Source organism: Microcebus murinus, chromosome 14 (assembly GCF_040939455.1).
Source record: "Microcebus murinus isolate Inina chromosome 14, M.murinus_Inina_mat1.0, whole genome shotgun sequence".
NCBI classification, from domain to species: Eukaryota; Metazoa; Chordata; class Mammalia; order Primates; family Cheirogaleidae; genus Microcebus; species Microcebus murinus.
In genome coordinates, this window is record NC_134117.1 from 54,818,231 (window position 1) to 54,838,395 (window position 20,165).

General features: G+C 38.6%; 1 protein-coding gene across 1 annotated transcript in view; it reads left to right on the forward strand.

The window, feature by feature from the left end:
- The first annotated feature begins 18,191 nt into the window (after positions 1 to 18,191).
- Positions 18,192 to 20,165, forward strand: part of MCU (mitochondrial calcium uniporter) — a 177,608-nt gene continuing 175,634 nt past the window's right edge. The window contains exon 1 of the mRNA XM_012762540.3: positions 18,192 to 18,434. Within this exon, the coding sequence (XP_012617994.1) occupies positions 18,288 to 18,434 (147 nt within the window). The 5' untranslated portion in view covers positions 18,192 to 18,287. The remainder of the gene's footprint in view (positions 18,435 to 20,165) is intronic.

Here is a 20,165-nt window from a genome sequence, read left to right on the forward strand (position 1 = left end):
GTCATCTTTGACACCTTTTTTTCTCTCCTATCCTGTTTCAAGTCCATTAGCACATCCTGATGGCCCTACCTTCGAAATATATCTAGATTCTAACCACTTCTCACTCTTCCACCATTACCAGGCTGTGTGAGTTACCATTCTTTCTTACCTGGATTATTGCAATAGTATCCTAACTGGTCTAGTCCCAAACAAAAATCAGACTGGTCCTTTTAAGCTGTAAGTTATGTTGTGCTTTTCCTCTGCTCAATTCTCTGATAGTTTCCCATCTAATTCAAAATAAAAGCTGGAGCCCTTAACATGATCTATAGGGCCCAACATTTTTTATGTCTTTCCTTACTTCTCTGACATTAGCTACTACTCTTCCACTTTCCTCAGTCTGCTCCAAATATGCTTGCTTCTTTACTTTTTTTCAAACATGCTAAGTAGAATCCTGCCTCAAGGTCTTTGCATTTGCTGTATTCTCTCCCTAGATCCCCTTTCCCCAGATATCTTCTTGACTTTCTCCCTCCCTCTCATCTTGTCTAAGTCTTTGCTTATATAACACTTTCTCAGATAAGCCCTCCCTAACCACCTGTTTAAAATTGCAACCCCACTCTCCAAACTCCAGCATTCCCCACTTCAATTTCCCCCATAGACTTCTTTCTTTCTTTTTTTCCTTTTTTTTTTTTTTTAGGACCAGAAGCACTATTAATGACTCATAGACTATGGGTCTATGACATACTATATATTTTATTTATTTATTCATTCATTGTCTGTCTCTCAACTATTATAGAATCTAAGCTGTGCAAAGTCAGTGCACTTTGTTTGGTTCACTGCTGATTCCCCAGTGTCTAGAATGGTGTTTGGCATATATAGATGGTTAATATACATTTATTGAATGAATGAATGATCTGTCCTCAAGGAGTTTATAGGGTTTCTATGGATACCTTTTATAACCAAAGTAACTGGATTTCCTGCCTTTTGATTCTAGTTTCCTAGTGATGAATTTACAATACTTATTGCCAGACATCTATAGTTCTGACTTGCCTGCAAGGATCTGTCAGTTACCAGTCCAACCCTATTACCGTGGGTCTTAATTGGTTGGGATTTTTGGTACTTATGTTCCTGTATTCCTTTTACATTATAAATTGATCTTTCCTTTTCACACCCTTCTTTGAATTGATACCACTTCATGCTTTAGTCTGAGAATATTTTCCTTCACCCTTTGAACTTTGGATCCAGTAGTACTCTAATGTGACAAAGAGATTGTATAACAAATACATTATCATCACAATCTTCAAAAATTAAAGTGGACATTGTAAGGATAATAATTCTTAGCAATTGGATAGGACTTATCATCTGTCAACCCACCTACATGAGATAGGTGAATATCTCTGTACAATTCTTAGGTTTGGCACACACACAAAATTAAATGGATTTGGAGCTGTCAACTATTGTTAGATCTTACGATCCCTCACTACGTACACACTTTTCTCAGGCACTTTGCAAAAATCCTGGAATAGCTAGGATCAACTGAGTAGTATCCTCATTTGTTAGCTGGTATTTGCTACCTAGTCAACATGGCTATAGACAATTCTGAATTAATAAGCTTCCTCTTAATTAGGGATAATGATGTGAATCAGAAGAATTTTTAACTGCCAGCAATCTTGTGGAATAATTTTATTTTCTTGAAAGTGTATTCTCTGTAGCCTATTCTATTTCTACAAGGTTCTGAAAAGAATGACAGTATAAATAGTAATCTTTTCCAAATACTAATAGAATTGATTTGGCTCAAACTCAGGGAGCACTAAGTACCTAAAAATGTCAGTAAAAATAATAGAAAGGACATTTCTTTTATATAGAAACATTCTAGAGAGATCAAAAATCTTTTATAGCATTGATACCATTTCCCTGATTATTACTGCATTTCTGTGAGGGAACTAGGGGGAAAAGGAACAAATAATTTATTACCTTTTCATAGATAACCTGAGGTACCAAATTAGATAACTTCTTGCCAGAGACCACAATGATACCTCAATTGCAGAAATAAAACTGTTCTATCCTCTTGTACACTTAGAGGGTGTTTTTTCCAGATTATTCTGCATTGCTAACTTAATTGAGATTCCAAGCAATAACGGAAGATGGTCAGGGCAGAGTAATGGTAATGAGCCAGAACTAGAACTGAAAATAGAGTCCAAGCCTTCTACCTCCTTGTTCATTGATCCTGCCATTAAGCTGCAAGACTAAATTACTGAACTTTATCAAAAAATGCCAACATAATGCTATTAGAGGCTAACCAGCATTAGTCCAGTTAACTTTTCACTATAGATAAGCAGAATAATGCTTTTTTCTTTTTTGATTTACCTAAGGGGGGAAAAAATCTCAAATTGAAATTCTTTTTGGACATTGTTGTTTCCTCTATTTCAGTATTTACTTGTGTAATATAAAAGGATCTTGGTTGACTGAAGCTCCTTAGGAGTCAGGAAAAAAAAATCACAAGTTAAAAACAATCATCTCTGCTTAAAGGCGGTGTGAATCAGCAAGCTGGAGAGCTGTTTTTCAGTGGGTTGGCTAGTCCATTGTGTCAGTCTGAAAGGTAATGTGGTCCATTTCAAGCTCTGAGAATAGACTAGGAGAGAGGAGAAAATAGAAGAGAAGGAGGGAGGCCATCTTTTGTCCTACATTTAAGACATCTGTTGCTTAACCTTGCAAATGTGGATGAATGAGACCAGTCATAATTCAGAAATCAAGAGGCTTTTCGCCAAATTTGAAAAAGATTCTAAGAGATGCAATACAGTGAGACAAGTTCTCATTATATAAGCTGACACTTGGTACACTTCTCAGACATACATGTATTTTCAAGGGCTTGTGCATTTTGCCCTGCTGAAAGGGATATAAGGGATATAGAGCTCACACAGACTTCCTCAACAGTGAATCTTTTCATGTAAATCAGAACTCCAGAAAAGAAGGGGCCAAACCAACAAAGATCTCTTTCCTTCATAATTCTTTCCTTAGTTTTTAAATAATAAATTAGAAGATGAAGAAACATCTTTAGCTTAACATTCCTGATTTTAATTAAACTGACTCTTTTTCAGGGTGCCACATAGCTTTATGTACATTATCTTTTTCTTTTCTTAACCTTTATAACCTAGAGAATTGAGTGTTCTCATTTATAAATTGGGAAACAAAGGTTGAGTAATTTGCCCAAGGTCATGCAGATTGTATAGTAGTAGATTTGTATTTAGAATCTAGGTCTCCAAAACCACTTTCAATATCCTTTATATTATCCTTTCAGAGAAGGCTATGGCAATATTTTGACTTTTACTTTGACGCAATTTCTAGATAAACTTTAGGATACTTGATGGCTTTTTAAGAAGTAGATGCAGGAATATCTGTTTGCATCCCTATTTTTTTCATTGAATATTTCTTCAGCAATGCATAAATGTTAAATATCAGATTATCAATCTTTTTGTTGCAATAAGGTAGAAATGTATTTCTTCAAGTGTCTGAGCACCATATGCCTGTTTGTTTGGGGCTCACCAAGGATACCCTAAGTTGAATATGGTAGTGCAGGCAGAATCCTGAAGTTAGACCTTTGAGTGAGTTAATTGCTATAAAAAAGGGTTTCCTATATTTTCTAAATCAAGGTGGAGGGGCACTAGTGAATTAACTGAGCTGCAAACTTTTGATGTTAGAGGCTATTGCTCTCAGTAGAGAAAGCCTTTAAAATCTTAGAGAATAAACAATTATTATTTTCAATTTACTTACTCCTTAGAAAGGTTATAATTATTGAAAATTTTCTGCCTACCAACAATTCACAAGTTGTTACACTTGTGAATATCATTGTGGTATCATTGTGGTCTCCGGCAGGAAATTATCTAATTTGGTACCTCAGGTTATCTATGAAAAGGTGATAAATTATTTGTTCCTTTTCCCCCTAGTTCCCTCACAGAAATGCAGTAATAATCAGGGAAATGGTATCAATGCTATAAAAGATTTTTGATCTCTCTAGAATGTTTCTATACAAGTTTGTTAATCATCAAATTACTAAGATAATATTCCACTGGGTAGGAATATTACCCAGTATTATAGAGTTACCCAATTATTATTACCCAATATTATAGAGTTAGAGTCTATGTTTAGATTCTAACTCAACTCCTACCCAGTGGAATATTATCTTAGTAATTTGATGATGAAATTATCAAAAGCATTAATGATTAATTTCAATGGAACTACATCTAGAGAACTTCAGGAAAAGCCTCTACCTTGTCCAACCAATCATTGAATAAATATTTGAGTGTCCTTTATTACCCACCAAGTTTGGTATTAGTCACTATATTGCCTTCTCCATACTAAAGGCTCAATATCTTCTATTCAATAATGATTATGAGAGTGAAGGAAACAGAAAAAGTCAAAGACATGCCATTTACCCAAAAAGTGATGACCAACTAGTATACTGAATCTTAGCCCCAAAATCAATGTATCAAAGAAATTATTTTTACAAACACAAAATCTCTTTTTCATTTTATTTTTTTGAGACAAGGTCTCACTCTGTTGCCCAGGTTAGAGTGCAGTGGTGTGATTATAGCTCACTGCAACCTCAAATTCCTGGGCTCAAGCAATCCTCCTGCCTTAGCCTCCCAAGTAGCTGGGACTATAGGCTCATGCCACTGTGCCTGACTAGTTTTTCTATTTTTTATTGAGACAAGGTCTCCTTCTTGCTCAGGCTGGTCTTAAACTCCTGACCTCCTGCAATCCTCCCACCTCTGGCTCCCAGAGTGCTAGGATTACAGTATTGTGATTGTAATTGTAATTATATTGTAATTGTGAACCACCATGCTTGGCCTCCTTTTTACTTCTATTTTTATCATAAAGCTAGAGTGATTACTTTTGAGCTCATAGTTTAAGGTTCTACAGGATTTACTCTGAGATACTCATCAGGTCCAGAAGTGTTTTATATCAAAGAAGTAATATAGAAGAGTGAATGATTCAGTGTGTGGCCTCTAGTGTCAGATATCCTGGATCCATTTCTTGACCCTACCACTTGCCAGCCAGGAGATCTTTAGCATGTCAATGTCACATTTTTCTCATTAGAAAAACGGGCACCAGTATAGTATTTTCCTCACAGGGATATTGTGAGAATTGAACAAGGTGTTATAGTATAATATTTATAGAGCACAAGCACACGATATTATCATTAACAGTTATTTCTTTCTTTCAGATTTTAGAAAAATACTTTTAAATCTAGACTCAACCTTCTTATGACCTTGTCAAAGGGTCTGCTTCCATATGCTACCTGCCAGATGGCCCACTTACAGATGAGAAGCCAACAGCTTACCTGTGATAAATTAGACCACTGAAGGTCAATGCAGTGTAGTAAGGAATAGAGTTGGCATAACTGAGAATGAGCAACTACACAAACTGTAGGAAGCAGTTTTTTGTGAAGGGTCATGGTAGTGAGACAAGATAAGCATGAGTCAGAAGACCTCAGTTTGACTCCTCTCAGCATACATTACTTAGCTTCTTCCAATGATGTCTTAGTTAGGTGCCTTAGGGAAATTACTTAAGCTCTTTGGATCATTATTTTTCTAACTTATAAAATTGGGATAATAATAAACAATTCACTGAGTTTTTTTGTAATGACAATGAGTAGGGGCTCAGTAAATTCAGTGAGAGCTGCAGTTAGTCGTAGTAGCTGTGAATATGAGGTCCCTTCTCTTTTTCCATGGCTATCTTGAGGAAAAAGTAGCAAGAGCAGGGGTGGCAGGCAGGACAGTTTGAACCTTAGCAACATTATGATGTATGTGCTTGAAACAAGTCTGTCACAAATGGTTGTCAGTGTACAGTAAGTCCTCATTTAATACTGTCAATAGATTCTTGAAAACTGCAACTTTAAGCAAATCAACATATAATGAAACCAATTTTACCATAGGCTAATTGACATAAACAATCGTTAAGTTCCTACACATATTTCTGATCATAAAACCATCACCAAACTTCTAAATAAAGACCCCAAACACTTCTAATATTAAAAATGTGAGCTATAAATTTATTTAAGAAAGAGTAATAACAAAATAATGATTTAGCCAATTTTTGGTGAATTAGTGAGCGATGGCAGTCGTAGTGGTGGTGGGTTAAACCAAGGAGTAAATGTTTTCAAAGCAAAAATTGGAATTGTCCTTCTACTATACAGTTCAAAAGCAATAACAAATATGGCAGGCTTGCTGAGCACTTTTGTACCTCATTGTTTATTATTGTGCATTTGTATGACTATCATTGACTTTACAAATTTTTATTTTACAATAACTTGTATTCATTCATTTTCCAACCCGCTTATTCCAGTTCAGTATCTCTGTTGGCTGGAGCCTATCCTGGCAGTTCAGTGTGCAAGGCAGGAACCAACCATGAACAGGATGCCATTCTGTTACAAGGCATACTCAAACGCACACACACACACACACACACACACACACACACACACACACACACACTGAGACAATGTAGAAAAATCAATTAACCTAATGTACACATCTTTGGGTTGGGGAGGAAACCAGAGTACCCAGAGAAAACTCATGCAGACGTGTGAAGAATGTGCAAACTCCATGCAGATAGTGGCCCCAGACAGGAATCGATTCTCTTTGTTCTCATCAACTTTATAACAAAATGACATTGAACGAAATGACATTATTCCAGTACCTGCTGTGCAAGGGGGCCAGTGGGATAGAAATCAAGTCTGTGCTCCATTCTCCAAGAAGTGCAAAAGGTGCCTCTTTTTCTAATTTGTACAAAGGTGCTCCATTCTCCACCCATTTCTGCACTAATGCTTCTTTTCAGTTCCTTCCCATCTTTCCCAGGTGCTCACTCAGTGGCTTTACATGGCCACCACCCCTCACTGCGTGGGGTGGAGAAACTGTGGCTTTAAGGCCACATGTAGCCTTCTAGGTCCTTAACTGTGGCCTTTTGTCTGAATCCAAATTTTACAGAACAAATCCTTTAATTAAAAGGGGTTCAGCAAAGAAAGATGAAGCTTTTCTTGCCTCCTTTGGTGCTTAAAAAAGAATAGTCTTGAAATCAGAAGGCCGCAGGTTCCGGACCCTTCCCCGGGTGCTAATTGCATAAGTAAATTTCAGCTGAGGTATTGACAAGACCTTTCTTTAAACTATCCACTGGCATTTTAACAGAGATTTCCAGTGTTCCAACCCAAGGGAGCAAACATTGCGATGATTTGAGTGATCAGGGCAAAGCTAATATAGCGAAGCAGTTTGAAAATGGGACTTTTCAGCACAGCACATGATACCTGCGCACTCTGCTAATGTGTGAAATTGGAGGTGTCATTGACTATCGGCCAGGAAGTAGAAGCTGTATACATGTAATGATCAGCCCTTCCTGTGCCATATCAGCCAATTCATTTAAAGAGTAAACAAGATCTTTGGACTCTGTACCTACTCTGAAAGAAGAGAATGTGGGAGGAGCAGATTTTGTGGTTTAGTGAAAAGAGAACTGCTTTGAGAGTTAGGAGACTTGGATTAGAGTCCTGCCTTAACCACTAAATAGCTTTGTGGCATTGGGAGAGTCAGTTATATGCTTAGACCTCAATGGCTCCACTGTGGATGGAAAGACTGAATTAGAGAATCTTTCAAATCTTTTTTAGCCCTAACCTTCCTTCTATGTTGCTTTTTTCCCACTGCAGACTGAATGGCCTGGGAGAAGTAAAGCAATGCTAAATTGTAGCTTTAAGAGAATTATATTAGACTGCATATCAAGAGTGCTGACTTCCAGAGAGGCAGATTACTTTTATGGTTAGAAGTGGAGGTGCTGGGGTCCTTCATTCCTGAGTTTGGGTACTGAATTTGGACAAATTATTTAATCTCAATTTCCTCATTTGTAAAAGAGGACTACTAATCCCTACGTGGTAATGTTAGTGAGAAGATTAAATGAGCTAGAACATTTAAAAGCACTCAGCATGGTGCCTGATACCTAGTAAGTCCTCAGTACTTGGTAATGGCATTATTCATCCTAGCTCTGCTACTAAATTAATTCTTGATCCTGGCCAAGTCATTCACTTCTCAAGGGTCTCTTTAAATTTTCTTGATCCAAGCAGAGAATAGGACTATATTATTTCCAAGATGTTTTTTATCTCCATATTTCAATCTATCTTTTTGTTTGTAATAGGAATTTTTGTTTTAGAAATTCGGCCTGTTTTGAATTTAATAGCTCAATTATCTCCTCTCTGTACACAGAGTAGTTTCTCAGAAAGATCTCCAAATCTGACCTACTCCCATGCTGTGTGGTAAGGCGATTACTGGCTACTAGGGTACAAGAGTCGTATAATTTAAATCTCAAAACCCTTGGTACCACACATCCAGTCCCAGTAACATGAGAATTTATATCTTTAGATGTCTGGGTCCCAGGCCACAGGACAGTACTAGAAATCATCATTATTGCCATATTGGTAAAATGCAACAGCCACTTGGGCTCCCGAGACACTGGCCTCAGCAGGCAATGAATCACATTCACCCATAGGTGATAATTAGATTAAATGTGAATATAACGCATGTCATGGATGACTGGCCTAAATTTCTTATTGACAAGGAGCTCAGCACTGCACTCAAGCCCAAATACTCGATCAAGACTGTCCTTAAATCCCATATTTGAGGATCTGTTTACTGGATCACTCCTGGTACCAATTCTATATCAGTCAGGAGACAAAAGCCGTACTTGAGCAGAGATAATTTAAACAATTGTTAACTGGCTGTATAGATGTTAACTAAGTAACTGAAAGGGTAAAAAGAAAAATCTAATGAATCATGAGGTAACAACTGCTGGAAGCAGCTGCAATCCCTAGGACTGAGAAAAGAAAGGGACAAACTTGGAATTATTAAAATTTAGAAACTTAGAGAGGGGACCCTTATTAACAATTCTTTATATTAAATCGTCTCTGTTCAAATACTCGGTGTGGTTTCTGTCCCCTGACTGTACTGTAACTGATATAGTGGTTGTACCAATTTATATTCCTACTGACAACATATTCTTGCCAAAACTTGGCATTTTTCATCTTTCTTATTTTGACAATTCTGGTGGGCTTGAAGTGCTATTGCATTGTGATTTTTAATTTTTATTTTTTTGATGGGTAATGAAGCACCTTTCTCCATGTTTACTAGTTGTTTGGATAACCTCTTTTGTGAAGTATGAGTTCAAGTCTTTGCCCATTTTTCTATTGAGTTGCTGCCTTTTTCTTATTGATTTGTAAAAGTTCTTCGTATATTTTGGATATGAGTTCTTTGTTGGTGATATTTGTCAATATGCCCAAACAGACTTACTAGTTCAGAATGTACTTGTTTTGATTAAATGGCCCGAGGGACTGAATTACTATGTTGTTCTTTTTGTAGTACCTCAACAAACAAGAATAGGGTAATGGAGGCCCTGAAACTTTTCCTATTTTGAGAAGATGGGAATATGTATTTTATTCATGCATTTATTCATTCATTCCACAAATCTCTTTAAGCACATGTTTGTTTCTTTTTGTTTTTAGAGACAGAGTCTAACTATGTTGCCCAGGCTGGTCTCAAACTCCTAGGCTCAAGAAATCCTCCTACCTTAGCCTTCCAAGCATGTGTTTATTGAACATTAATTATGTGCAAGGAACTAGGCCAGGTATGTTAACTTGCCTCTTTCTGAAGTACTAGAAGTTAGGTTGGGAACTTTATACATAGTGTCATTTTAGTAAAATCAGAATCTTGCAGATAGATTTTAAAAGTTCTTCAGGAACCCAGAACATTCAGAAAACTGAACAATCCATACCTATAAACTATCTGAGGGCAGTGAATGTCATTACCTGAAAAAGTCTTGTGCAAATGTTAAAAATGCCTTCTAGATTTTATTAAGATTCATGTTTTTATTCATTCATTTACCTAAATCAAATATTTATTAAGGACATATTATATGTAAAGCACATTTACAGTAATTAATTTCTTAGGTCTTCTTTTCTTCTGCATACTCATCCAAGGTAGTGTCATCCACTCCCATAGCTTCAATTACCAACTATCTATATGCTAATGAGTCCCACATCTATTTCTATAGCTCACTTGTCCTTCAAAGCCTTAGCCTCAAATACCTGTGTAATGAATGTTGCTACTTGGATGCCTCAAAGCACCTGACATATAATCTTTTGAAACTGAACTCATTATCCTCCCTCAACAAATCTTTTCTGTGTTTTCTTTTTCAGTATATGGCATTAGTATCTACCCAGTTGCCCAAGCAAGACTCCTGGAAATCTTTCTTAATATCTTATTTTCCTTCATCCACTCCCCCTCCACCATATCCTATCAATCACCAATAACTTTTTATAACATTCACTACTCTCTTGGCATTTTTCAAGAATATTGTTGTTAACTATAGTTAATATATTGTACAATATAATCATAAATGCCTTTTGACTCAACTTTTTTTTTTTTTTAGACAGAATCTCACTCTGTTGCCTGGGCTAGAGTGCCATAGTGTCCGCCTAGCTCACAGCAATCTCAAATTCCTGGGGCTCAAGCGATCCTTCTGCCTCAGCCTCCCAAGTAGCTGGGACTAGCATGCGCCACCATGCCCGACTAATTTTTTCTATATATTTTTAATTGGCCAATGAATTTGTTTCCATTTTTAGTAGGACGGGGTCTCGCTCTTGCTGAGGCTGGTTTCGAACTCCTGACCTAGAGTGATCTGCTTGCCTTGGCCTCCCAGAGTGCTAGGATTACAGGTGTGAGCCACCATGCCCAGCCATGACTCAACTTATATACAATATCTTTCAAATTATTCTTTCCTTTCCCATGGCCAGTACTATAACCCCTATCATAGGCATTTCTTGCCTAGATCCCCTAATTTGTTTCTCTGCCTCAGTCTTTCCAGTCTCCAATCTAATCTCTCCCATTTGTAAGACCTTTCAAGATTTTCCTTTGTTCTTTGGGTAAAGTCCAAATTCCTTAATTTGGTTTATAATATCCTCTATAACCTGCTCTTGTTGCCACTCTGATATCACATCTTATTATTCTTCTCTCTGGCATTTGCTCCTACTATTAGTAATTTTTCAGATCTCACCAAATATTGCTTCCTGGGAGGTGCCTTCCCAGACTCTCAAATCTGGGTTAGAGGCCCTCTTACGATGCTCTCCTGCTTCCTTATCTTTTATTTTAGATGGTGAGCTCAGTCAGACCAGAGCTTTTGTTAACGGCAGTAACTCAACCAAGTCCCATTACTTGTTTAAATAATGAATGAAATTCTTGGAACTCAGGGATAACCATTACGATAGTTGCAGGAGAATTCTTTTATTAAATTTAAGAAATATTTCAGATCCTTTTAATAGGAAGATGTTTGGGCACAATGTAGTTATAGCTAACACACTTGGAATTGTGTGTAAAGCCAAGGTCAATCATTTATTCAGAGGCTTTTAGTGAACTATTGTGATGAGCACATGTTAAGTTTATCTGCCAAGATGGAACAAAGATTGAGAATTCGATCCTAAAGGATACATTCCAGAAATGACTAACTAGGGTTTTACTTTTCAAAATTGGTCTGCTTTCTAGCCTATATGTAAAACTTGATTCAACAAGATGCATTCATGTCCCAGGACAATTGCTGGACCTATGTTGGCAAACAAGAAGTTATTCATCTGTGTTTATATTTTTTTGCCCTCTAAAACACAAAATTCATAAGAAAGCAGGAAAAGCCAATTTCAAAAGAACCTTAAATCTTTACACTCTTTCTCAAATCCTCTTGAGTTAGTTATATATTATGGAAAATATTAATAATAACAATGATATTTTCAATTAACTTAGAATTCCTAGGATCCTTTCTCCTGCCGCCTTGGGTTAATAATCTAGTGGTAATATGTGAAAATTTTCTCTTCTTGACAATAAACAATATGTTGTTGTTAAATAGAAAATAGGCCTAATTGCTTCAGGGCCTTAAAGTAGTAACATTTATAGATACTATAAACCCTGCTTAAAGTTTAATGGCCAATTAGTTGAACTATTCCCCCTGATGTTGGATAACCCAAAAGGCCATTTCAACCTGCTGTATACATCTTAGCAAAGCAAGACATGAAGAAAATAATACAATGTCTTCTAATTCTCTGAGACTGAAATTTAGTTTATATCCTAGGCAGTGAAATAGTTCAAAACTGTTTAAATAGAATTGTACATGACGATACACTGACAGCAAAAACCTAGTATTTCTTTAGTAATGTTGTTGGGTGGGGTGATTACTACATTGGTAGTTATGTTTTAAATTTGTTATGTTAATGCTCTGAGATTACTCAAGGGATCTTTCATTCTTCTAAGTGATATATAAATGTTAGATTGCAAAGTTATGGGAAGAGTTAATTCTATTTCAAGATTAGAGTTAGGATGGTTAAATGTCTATTTCAGAAAAAGAAATACACAATATAGGGAATGCAAATTTTGGAAAATTTCTCCTAGCATATATTGCCTGGCAGCCGCTATTCAATATATTTTTCTTGACTGACTGAATGAATGAATGAATACTAATCCAGGTCTAGTCCCCTACTCTTATCCAACTCTGAATTAATAGTAATTATTTTGTGAACTTTCACCCAAATTTGAGATGATTTTGCTTCCAACTTTGGCAGCTGGAATGGCTTTTAGAGTGCCTAATTAATAATAATTTGTTACTAATTATTATCTCTTTGAATAATTTCCTCCCGCCTTTCATTCTTTTAAGTTGCCTTTACACTTTCCAAGTCTCATACTGTTTTTCATATCTTAAGCTAGGTTTATTAAATAAAAGAGAATGAAACTTTTTTCTCTTTGCTTTTTAATAAATGTGACCCTTTCTGTCATCCTTTCCTTGATCCTTTCCAAATCAGCAGCAGTTGTCATAAGTGACGTCTGAGAGACAAGATGCCAAGTGCAATGGCTAAATTTAAAGAGCAGCATTCACACCTGTTGTTAACTGGCAATGACCAATCTCCCGCCCATGGTTTCCTCCACCCCCTGCCTCCTACCAACTGCAATCCATAGCCACCCAGACTCTTTGTGTGTTCATGTGTAAATAAGCATTGATGAAGACTATATACATTATATCAAAATTGAGAATGAACATAACATCTTGACAGTTAATTAGTTTTACAGGAGCTGAAATTTGGGCAGAGGCAAGCATAATAATATAAAGATGTATCTGACCTTGAAGTAGGCAGACTGATATGGCTAGGTATTTGGTGAATTTTTGAAGAATTTTAAGGGACTATCTCACCCCAAAATAACTTTTTTAGACTTGCCATATTTTGTGAAATTCTTTTAGATATCAGCATTAGAAGCTGCTATAAATGTAACTCTTGCGTAAAAGAGGAGATCTAAGGAGTAATTGACATCATCTAGAGTTAGTTTTAATTAATTTGCCAGATTGGCAACTCTAACCTAGAAGAACTCTGTAGGAAAAAGATAGTAACATAATTTTGATATAAAATACTCGTGAAATGGTGCGAGAAGGGTACTGTAGACCAGCCAGCCAAGATAGCTTAATTAGATAGGCCTGATAATGAAGGCATGTGACAGACCTCACAGTCAGATCAGCTCAGATCCAGGACCCAGATACTATGATAGACAGTCAAACAACGGATTATGAAAGCATGTAAGAGGGAGAGTTTAATTTTACCTGGACATTTACCCTCAGAGGAAGCTGAGCTGGTGTTCAAAAAGAAGAGAGGGACAGTAGGAACAAAGAGTTGGAGGCTGAAAGTTTCAGGGCACATTCAGAGTATGAAGATTATATATCTCAAGAGAAGATTGCTGAGAAAAGGGACCCACTTTGCCAATTTGGGATTTTGTTGTAGTTCAGCCCTGTTGGAAAGTTCTTATGATCTTTTGGCACTTTTGAATATTCTAGAATGGATGAGCTGGATTCCTATCCATTTAGGAGGTGGGGCTTATTAGAGTGTAAAATTTGTGTCCTGCTCCTTTGAATTACTTCAGATAGAGACAAAAGACTTCCCAGATCCAAGAATCTGGTAAACACAAAGGTGATATGAGGCTACAAACTAATCTAACACAAAAAAGACAGATCCTGAGACACATGAACAAAGACAATCCTATTTGAACAAGTTCTGCCCTTGTCAACTCAGTGTTTTCCTGGTCTTCTGCTCTTGACAGAAAAAAAACAAACTTGCAGATCGATGTTGGATTATAGTATCACTAAGTTATAAAATGGATGTGGAGTCAGTCATCCTTTGGAGACTAGGACATGAGCCTCCTGCTGCACAAAAATTTTTAGAGGGAGTATGTAAATATATCTCTGACTTAGAGTCAATATTAGAGTAAGGGAAATGGGCATGTTGGAGAAAGAAAAGAGAAATAAAAATGAGGAAGGAAAAAAGTATGTGTTTGTATATCAAGTGAGAATAGATATGGATAGGAAAAGATATGGGCTTAAGAGTCGTTGAGCCCTTCTACACTGACTAGAAATATTTATGATTCATATAAGCTGACAGAAAAGGGACAGAAAAGATCACAGAAACTAGGAATTCATGAGAAAAAGAGTGATAGTGATGGAGAGATGACTGCAGATGGGTAGGTGTAGAGAAATGGGAATGATGACATCTGGAAAAAGAATGAAGCAAAAATAGCCAGGAAACAGGTCCAGGCTGTGTGGTTCAGGATATTTGAAAGCTAAATTTTTCCCTTTGGCCTCCCTCTTCATATACTTTTACCTGATGTTTAAGAACTGCTGATTTCATTTGCATAATAATTCACATTATCAGTGAAGTATGGAACACAGCCCCTAGACCTCTGAGCAGATTCCTTTCATGCTTTCTTGCTCATGTCAATAAACTGCATATCACCCACCCTAGCTATTCTGGAATATTTAGGCAAATACTCCACTGACTTGAGTCATACTTAGGAGCTGACGTCAGTGTACATTTTAGCAGGGAACCTAGTTAAAGTATCATGCTCCAGGAAACCTGTTCTGATTAGTTTTAGCTTAAAAAAAGATCAACCTGTTTTTAAGGATTGGCATGGGAAATAATTCTGCAGCAATGTAGGTTTTAGTGACTATGTTTTTATAATTATAAAATAATATACAGTCAGGAACAATTTAAATCATTCAAAAGGATAGCTATCCCTTAAAACTTCCCAGAGGTAAAACATTTTCTTGTTTATTCTCCCAGAAATTTCTATCTATCTAAATTATATACATATAAACTACTTTTAAAAGGATCATCTATACTGTATTATCTGTATTACTTTTTAAAAAGTAAAGATAGAATAATTTTATTTATTTATTTATATTTACTTATTTGGAGAGACCTTGTCACCTAGTCTGGAATGCAGTGGCCTGATCATAGCTCACTGTAGCCTCAAACTCCTGGGCTCAAGCAACTCTCTTGCTTTAGCCTGCCAAGTAGCTGGAACTGAAGGCATGTACCACCACACCTGGCTAATTTTTAAAACTTTTTGTAGAGATGGGGTCTCATTATGTTGCCCAGGCTAGTCTTGAACTTCTGGCCTCAAGTGATCTTCCTGCCTTGGCCTCCCAAAGTTCTGGGATTATAGGCATGAGCCACTGCACCTGGCTGAAAAATTCTATGTTTTAATGTTTGAGTAATATTCTGTCATGAAGTTAGTGTCTAATTGATTTAAGCAATTCTCTATTGAAAACCATTGAGGTTTTCTTCAACTTCTTACTCATAAGAGTTACCATCTTTTTAAAGTTTTTTTGTGGTTGCTTTATCATTCTTTATAAATGTAGTATCTCTAGAGTGATCAGCATAATTTCTGGCATATGGCAAGTATTCAATGAATCTTAAATCCCTTTCTATATATACATATAGATATAATTTTTTACTTTTTTAAGGTATGAAGATGACTTTCTGTTGAGTTGTGTACACTTTCTCCTCATGGGGCTTGACCAACCAGCTCTTATGAGTTATGTGCTTTGCAGCTATGGACAAAGTTTCCTCTGTGTGGAAATAATTGACATTTGCTTAGATCAAGATTTTTTCTAAGCAAAGACATTTGCTTAGATTGGGATTTGCTAACCCTAAATTATTAGAACCCACTTTAATCAGTGGATCCTACACAGCTTACCTCTGGTACATCAGTGGTTTCATCTTAGCAGTTAAAAGATGACACATTTTGGCAAATAGGTAGTAAGAAAGCTTTTGATAATCCCTCCAGTTTCAGATTTATGTACTTAAAAGAAAAACAATTTACTATGGTTCTTTTGCAAATGCATAGGACTAAATCTCAGTACAGCAGGATGCATATCTACATACTTGGAAAAATAGGGGAAAGGCAATTCCAGTAACATTTCTCAAAGTGTAAAGTGTTGAGATGGTAGGAACAATCCTGATTCATAGCCAGACTTGGCAAAGGCACAGAAAATAAAAACAAAACTAAAATCCATGGTGATCTTGGCAAGAAGGGGTAAGAAAGCATGAAGGGGTGAGAGAGAAAGGAAAATGACACGGCATGAGTAAATACATAAAATGCAGTTGGGATAAATATAGATGAGTGGAAAATGATTGTAAGTGAAGTTGCTCCAGGAATGTCAAGGATTTCCAGCTAGGGGGATTACTGTGTGCAGCTGTTGAATGGGCCTTCATTCCCGAGCTCTCAGGTTCCACTTCTTGGACAATAAAGCTTTTTGGGCAAGTGGCATATTTCTTACCTGGAGAAGCCAGTCATCACGCTGTTTTGGGGTAGGTGGGGCATGAGGATAAACATACTAAAAACTTCCACTTCATTATTTAGCTCTTCTTGGACAAGAAAGTACCATTTCAGTCAAACTTTAAAGAATATTATTAGAACAAGTGATAAAATTTTCTCTGTATTTTCGCAGGTCTTTAAAAAAACTTATCACCCAAGGCTACACTACAAAAGATGTTTTTCCAAAATTTAGAATAATACTTGTATTTGCTTTCCAAACTGTTTATCTGCTCCAGATTTTAAAAAGAGGTGTGAGAATTTATCAGCTCATAATAATAAACAGATAGCAAGGAAATCCTCTTTTAAGGAAATACAGGAACCCCAAATCTCCTTACTTGCACGGTATTTAATGAGCCCTCATTGTGAGCTTGTTTCCTGTAGAAATAATTATTTTTTTAAGATAAAGTGATTAAGAGTTATTACAAAGTATATTCTAATGGCTATTTTATTTATTTATTTGAGACAGAGTCTCGCTTTGTTGCCCAGGCTAGAGTGAGTGCCGTGGCATCAGCCTAGTTCACAGCAACCTCAAACTCCTGGGCTCAAGCAATCGTCCTGCCTCAGCCTCCCGAGCAGCTGGGAGTACAGGCATGTGCCACCATGCCCGGCTAATTTTTTCCATATATTTTTAGTTGGCCAATTAATTTCTTTCTATTTATAGTAGAGCCGGGGGTCTCACTCTTGCTCAGGCTGGTTTCGAACTCCTAACCGTGAGTGATCCTTCCCATCTCAGCCTCCCAGAGTGCTAGGATTACAGGCGAGAGCCACCGAGCCCAGCTTCTAATGGCTATTTTAGCAGAATGACGAAACTTCACTAAAATAGCCTTTACATGATTTTTATTATATTATCCCTTTGTTCTGTTTCTGTAGTTTAATAAATGCGCACAAGGGCATATATGTGAAAATAGCACGTGCTCCTTCAGGAGAGTGTAAGAATATCAGTATAAAGATGCTGTAAAAATGAATTGGGTACTTGAAATGTGCACAGGTGTGTTAATTCACTCCAATGGCATGAACTCCCTCTGGGACTTTGATACTGTAATCATTCTACCACTCCTGTATTATGCTACACATCACAGTCATTAAATCACTCCACGATGTAGGGTTAGTTTCAGCATACCCAAATACTATCAGCTATGAATGATAACTCTGGGAGTGCCGTTGAGAGTTACAGCATACCTAGTTAATGGTTATTAATTTGGTGCCTATTTTGCCAACTTAGAACACTCAGAACTCAACTTAGAACAGAGCTTTGCACAACTATCTATTTCCCTAGTTACCCTTATCGTTGTTCTAACTTTGGTGAAGATTAGCTGAATCGAACATGCCACCTCTATCGCTGCTATTTTGAGGGGCTCAGGCGCCAATTACCGGTTCCCTAGAATTTGCCCGTAATTGACTGCGTCCCATAATAGGTAACTCTGGAAGTGACAGGCAGCCTCAAATGTGGTTCTCCCGCCTGTCGATTGGGCCTGGCAGGAAGCTCCGCCTCATCCACTCTGCCAAAGGCGGCAGTTGGTCCAGCGTCGGTGAGTGGCGGGTCTTAGCTCCGCCCCGGCCGTCCGCTGCGCTGCCTGGGTCGGCGCCGTTTCCAGTTGAGAGATGGCGGCCGCCGCAGGTAGATCGCTGCTGCTGCTCCTCTCTTCCCGGGGCAGCGGCGGGGGCGCCGGCGGCTGTGGAGCGCTGACTGTCGGCTGCTTCCCCGGGCTGGGCGTCAGCCGCCACCCGCAGCAGCACCACCACCGGACGGTGAGCTAGCGCGCCCGGCGGCTCCGGGGAGGGCGGGGCGGCGCTGGCGTGTGGGAGCCGCCGGCGGGCAGGCCGCCCGGGCGGCAGGCGAGTTACCTCAACTCGCGGCCGCTCCCGAGGTTGCCAGGCACCGGGGAGCGGCCGTGCCCTTCAGGCGCCTGCGGCGGCGACCAGGAAGGAAGGGCGGGCGGGAGGAAGCCGAGAGGAGGAGGAGGGGCGACGGCGGGGATGTTCCCGCAGGACCGGGGACACCAGGGCGGGGAAGGGACGGGACTGGAACCTCTCCCCGACCCGCCTCCAATCTCGGTTCCTCCCTCCTTCTTTCTTAACAGCTCTCCCCCAGTGCTCCTGAACTAAGCCCGGTGCAAGTTGTCCCCTTTTCTGCCTCCTCCAGGCGGGGTGGGGTGTCTTGAGTTGCCGCGGCTGCCTCGTCTGTGTCAGGAGAGTGGCAGTGCCATGCCGCTGGGAACTGTCCCCGGAGAGCAGCCCAGGACCCTGGCGGGGTCGCTTCCTCGTCCTCCCTCGGTCCTCTGGGAACGGGCAAGAAGGGAAATCAAACTTTATCCCCCTCTGTGACTCCCTGCGTTGTGTGTGCCCAGCTCCCTCGAGCTGGATGCTGCATTGCTTCAGGAGGCAAGCTCCATCCCCTCGGGTCTTTAAAGGTCCTTTCGGTGGTTCTTTCCAGGGTTGGTTTATAAGCTTGTTCACGCGTGCCTGAAGAAGGAATGGTGGGCAGCAGGCACAGGAGAAGGGAATATGACAAGTTGTTCACAGAGGCAGAGATTTGGTGATTGTGTTAACCAGTTGTTGCTGGATTTCATTGGCTGGCAATGAAAGGGGGTTTCTATTTGAACAGTCTTGGGGTGTGTGTGTGTGAGTGAGAGGGATTTTTTTTTTCAATTGCAAGAGATCAACTTGACATGGAGTTCTTGACCTAACAAGTCCGGAGTTTCCCGGTTCCTTAGACTTCCTAGACCTATATCCCACATGTGTGGGTCTTTGGCCAACTCTGAGAGAAAGAGCGTAGCTTTTATTTCCTATGGCTGAGTTATACGGTGTGGTAATAAGAGGATCACTGCAGACAGCCCCATAGGAGAAATTAATACCTTCAGCCCTCAACAAACTCATCACCTGCCTTGTTCTGATCATATAGCTCTTAAGAGGAAACTGAACAAGAGTTATTACAGAGGATACTCCAAGACCAATGACAGCATAAAATTGTGCCTGTAAGAGCTATGAAAAGAACTAATGCTCTGCAAATGCAAGATAGTATTGTTATTATTAGTCATAGATATGAACCCTATCCTCATTCTTGTGAGAAAATTGTACTTCTTCGTGTTTGGCATGCTGGCATATTGCTTTGCTGAAGCTTTTGGGCAAGAGCCGAGCTTTTCTACAGTTCAATTTAATTTGCATGATTCGTAGCCTCCAGTTATATGTTTTGTTCTCTTAAAAGCATAAGGCCACTGAAAAATCCGATTGCATCCCCCTTTCCCCCAAACTATTTCAAGACATCCCAAGTTGTCTTTAACTCTGTATTTTGATAAGACATCTTCTGACTTTGCACAGTTTGTTTTTAAGACTGTTTGGGTGTGGTATTCATTTAGCATTTTTATTTGTGCCATGTATACTTTCCACTATGCAAATTTGTCAGGCTGTGAGTGTCTTCCTTGTGGGAATACTTCATGAAAGTGTTCTCTGTGCTATTCTAGGGTGGATAAAAGTGATGTG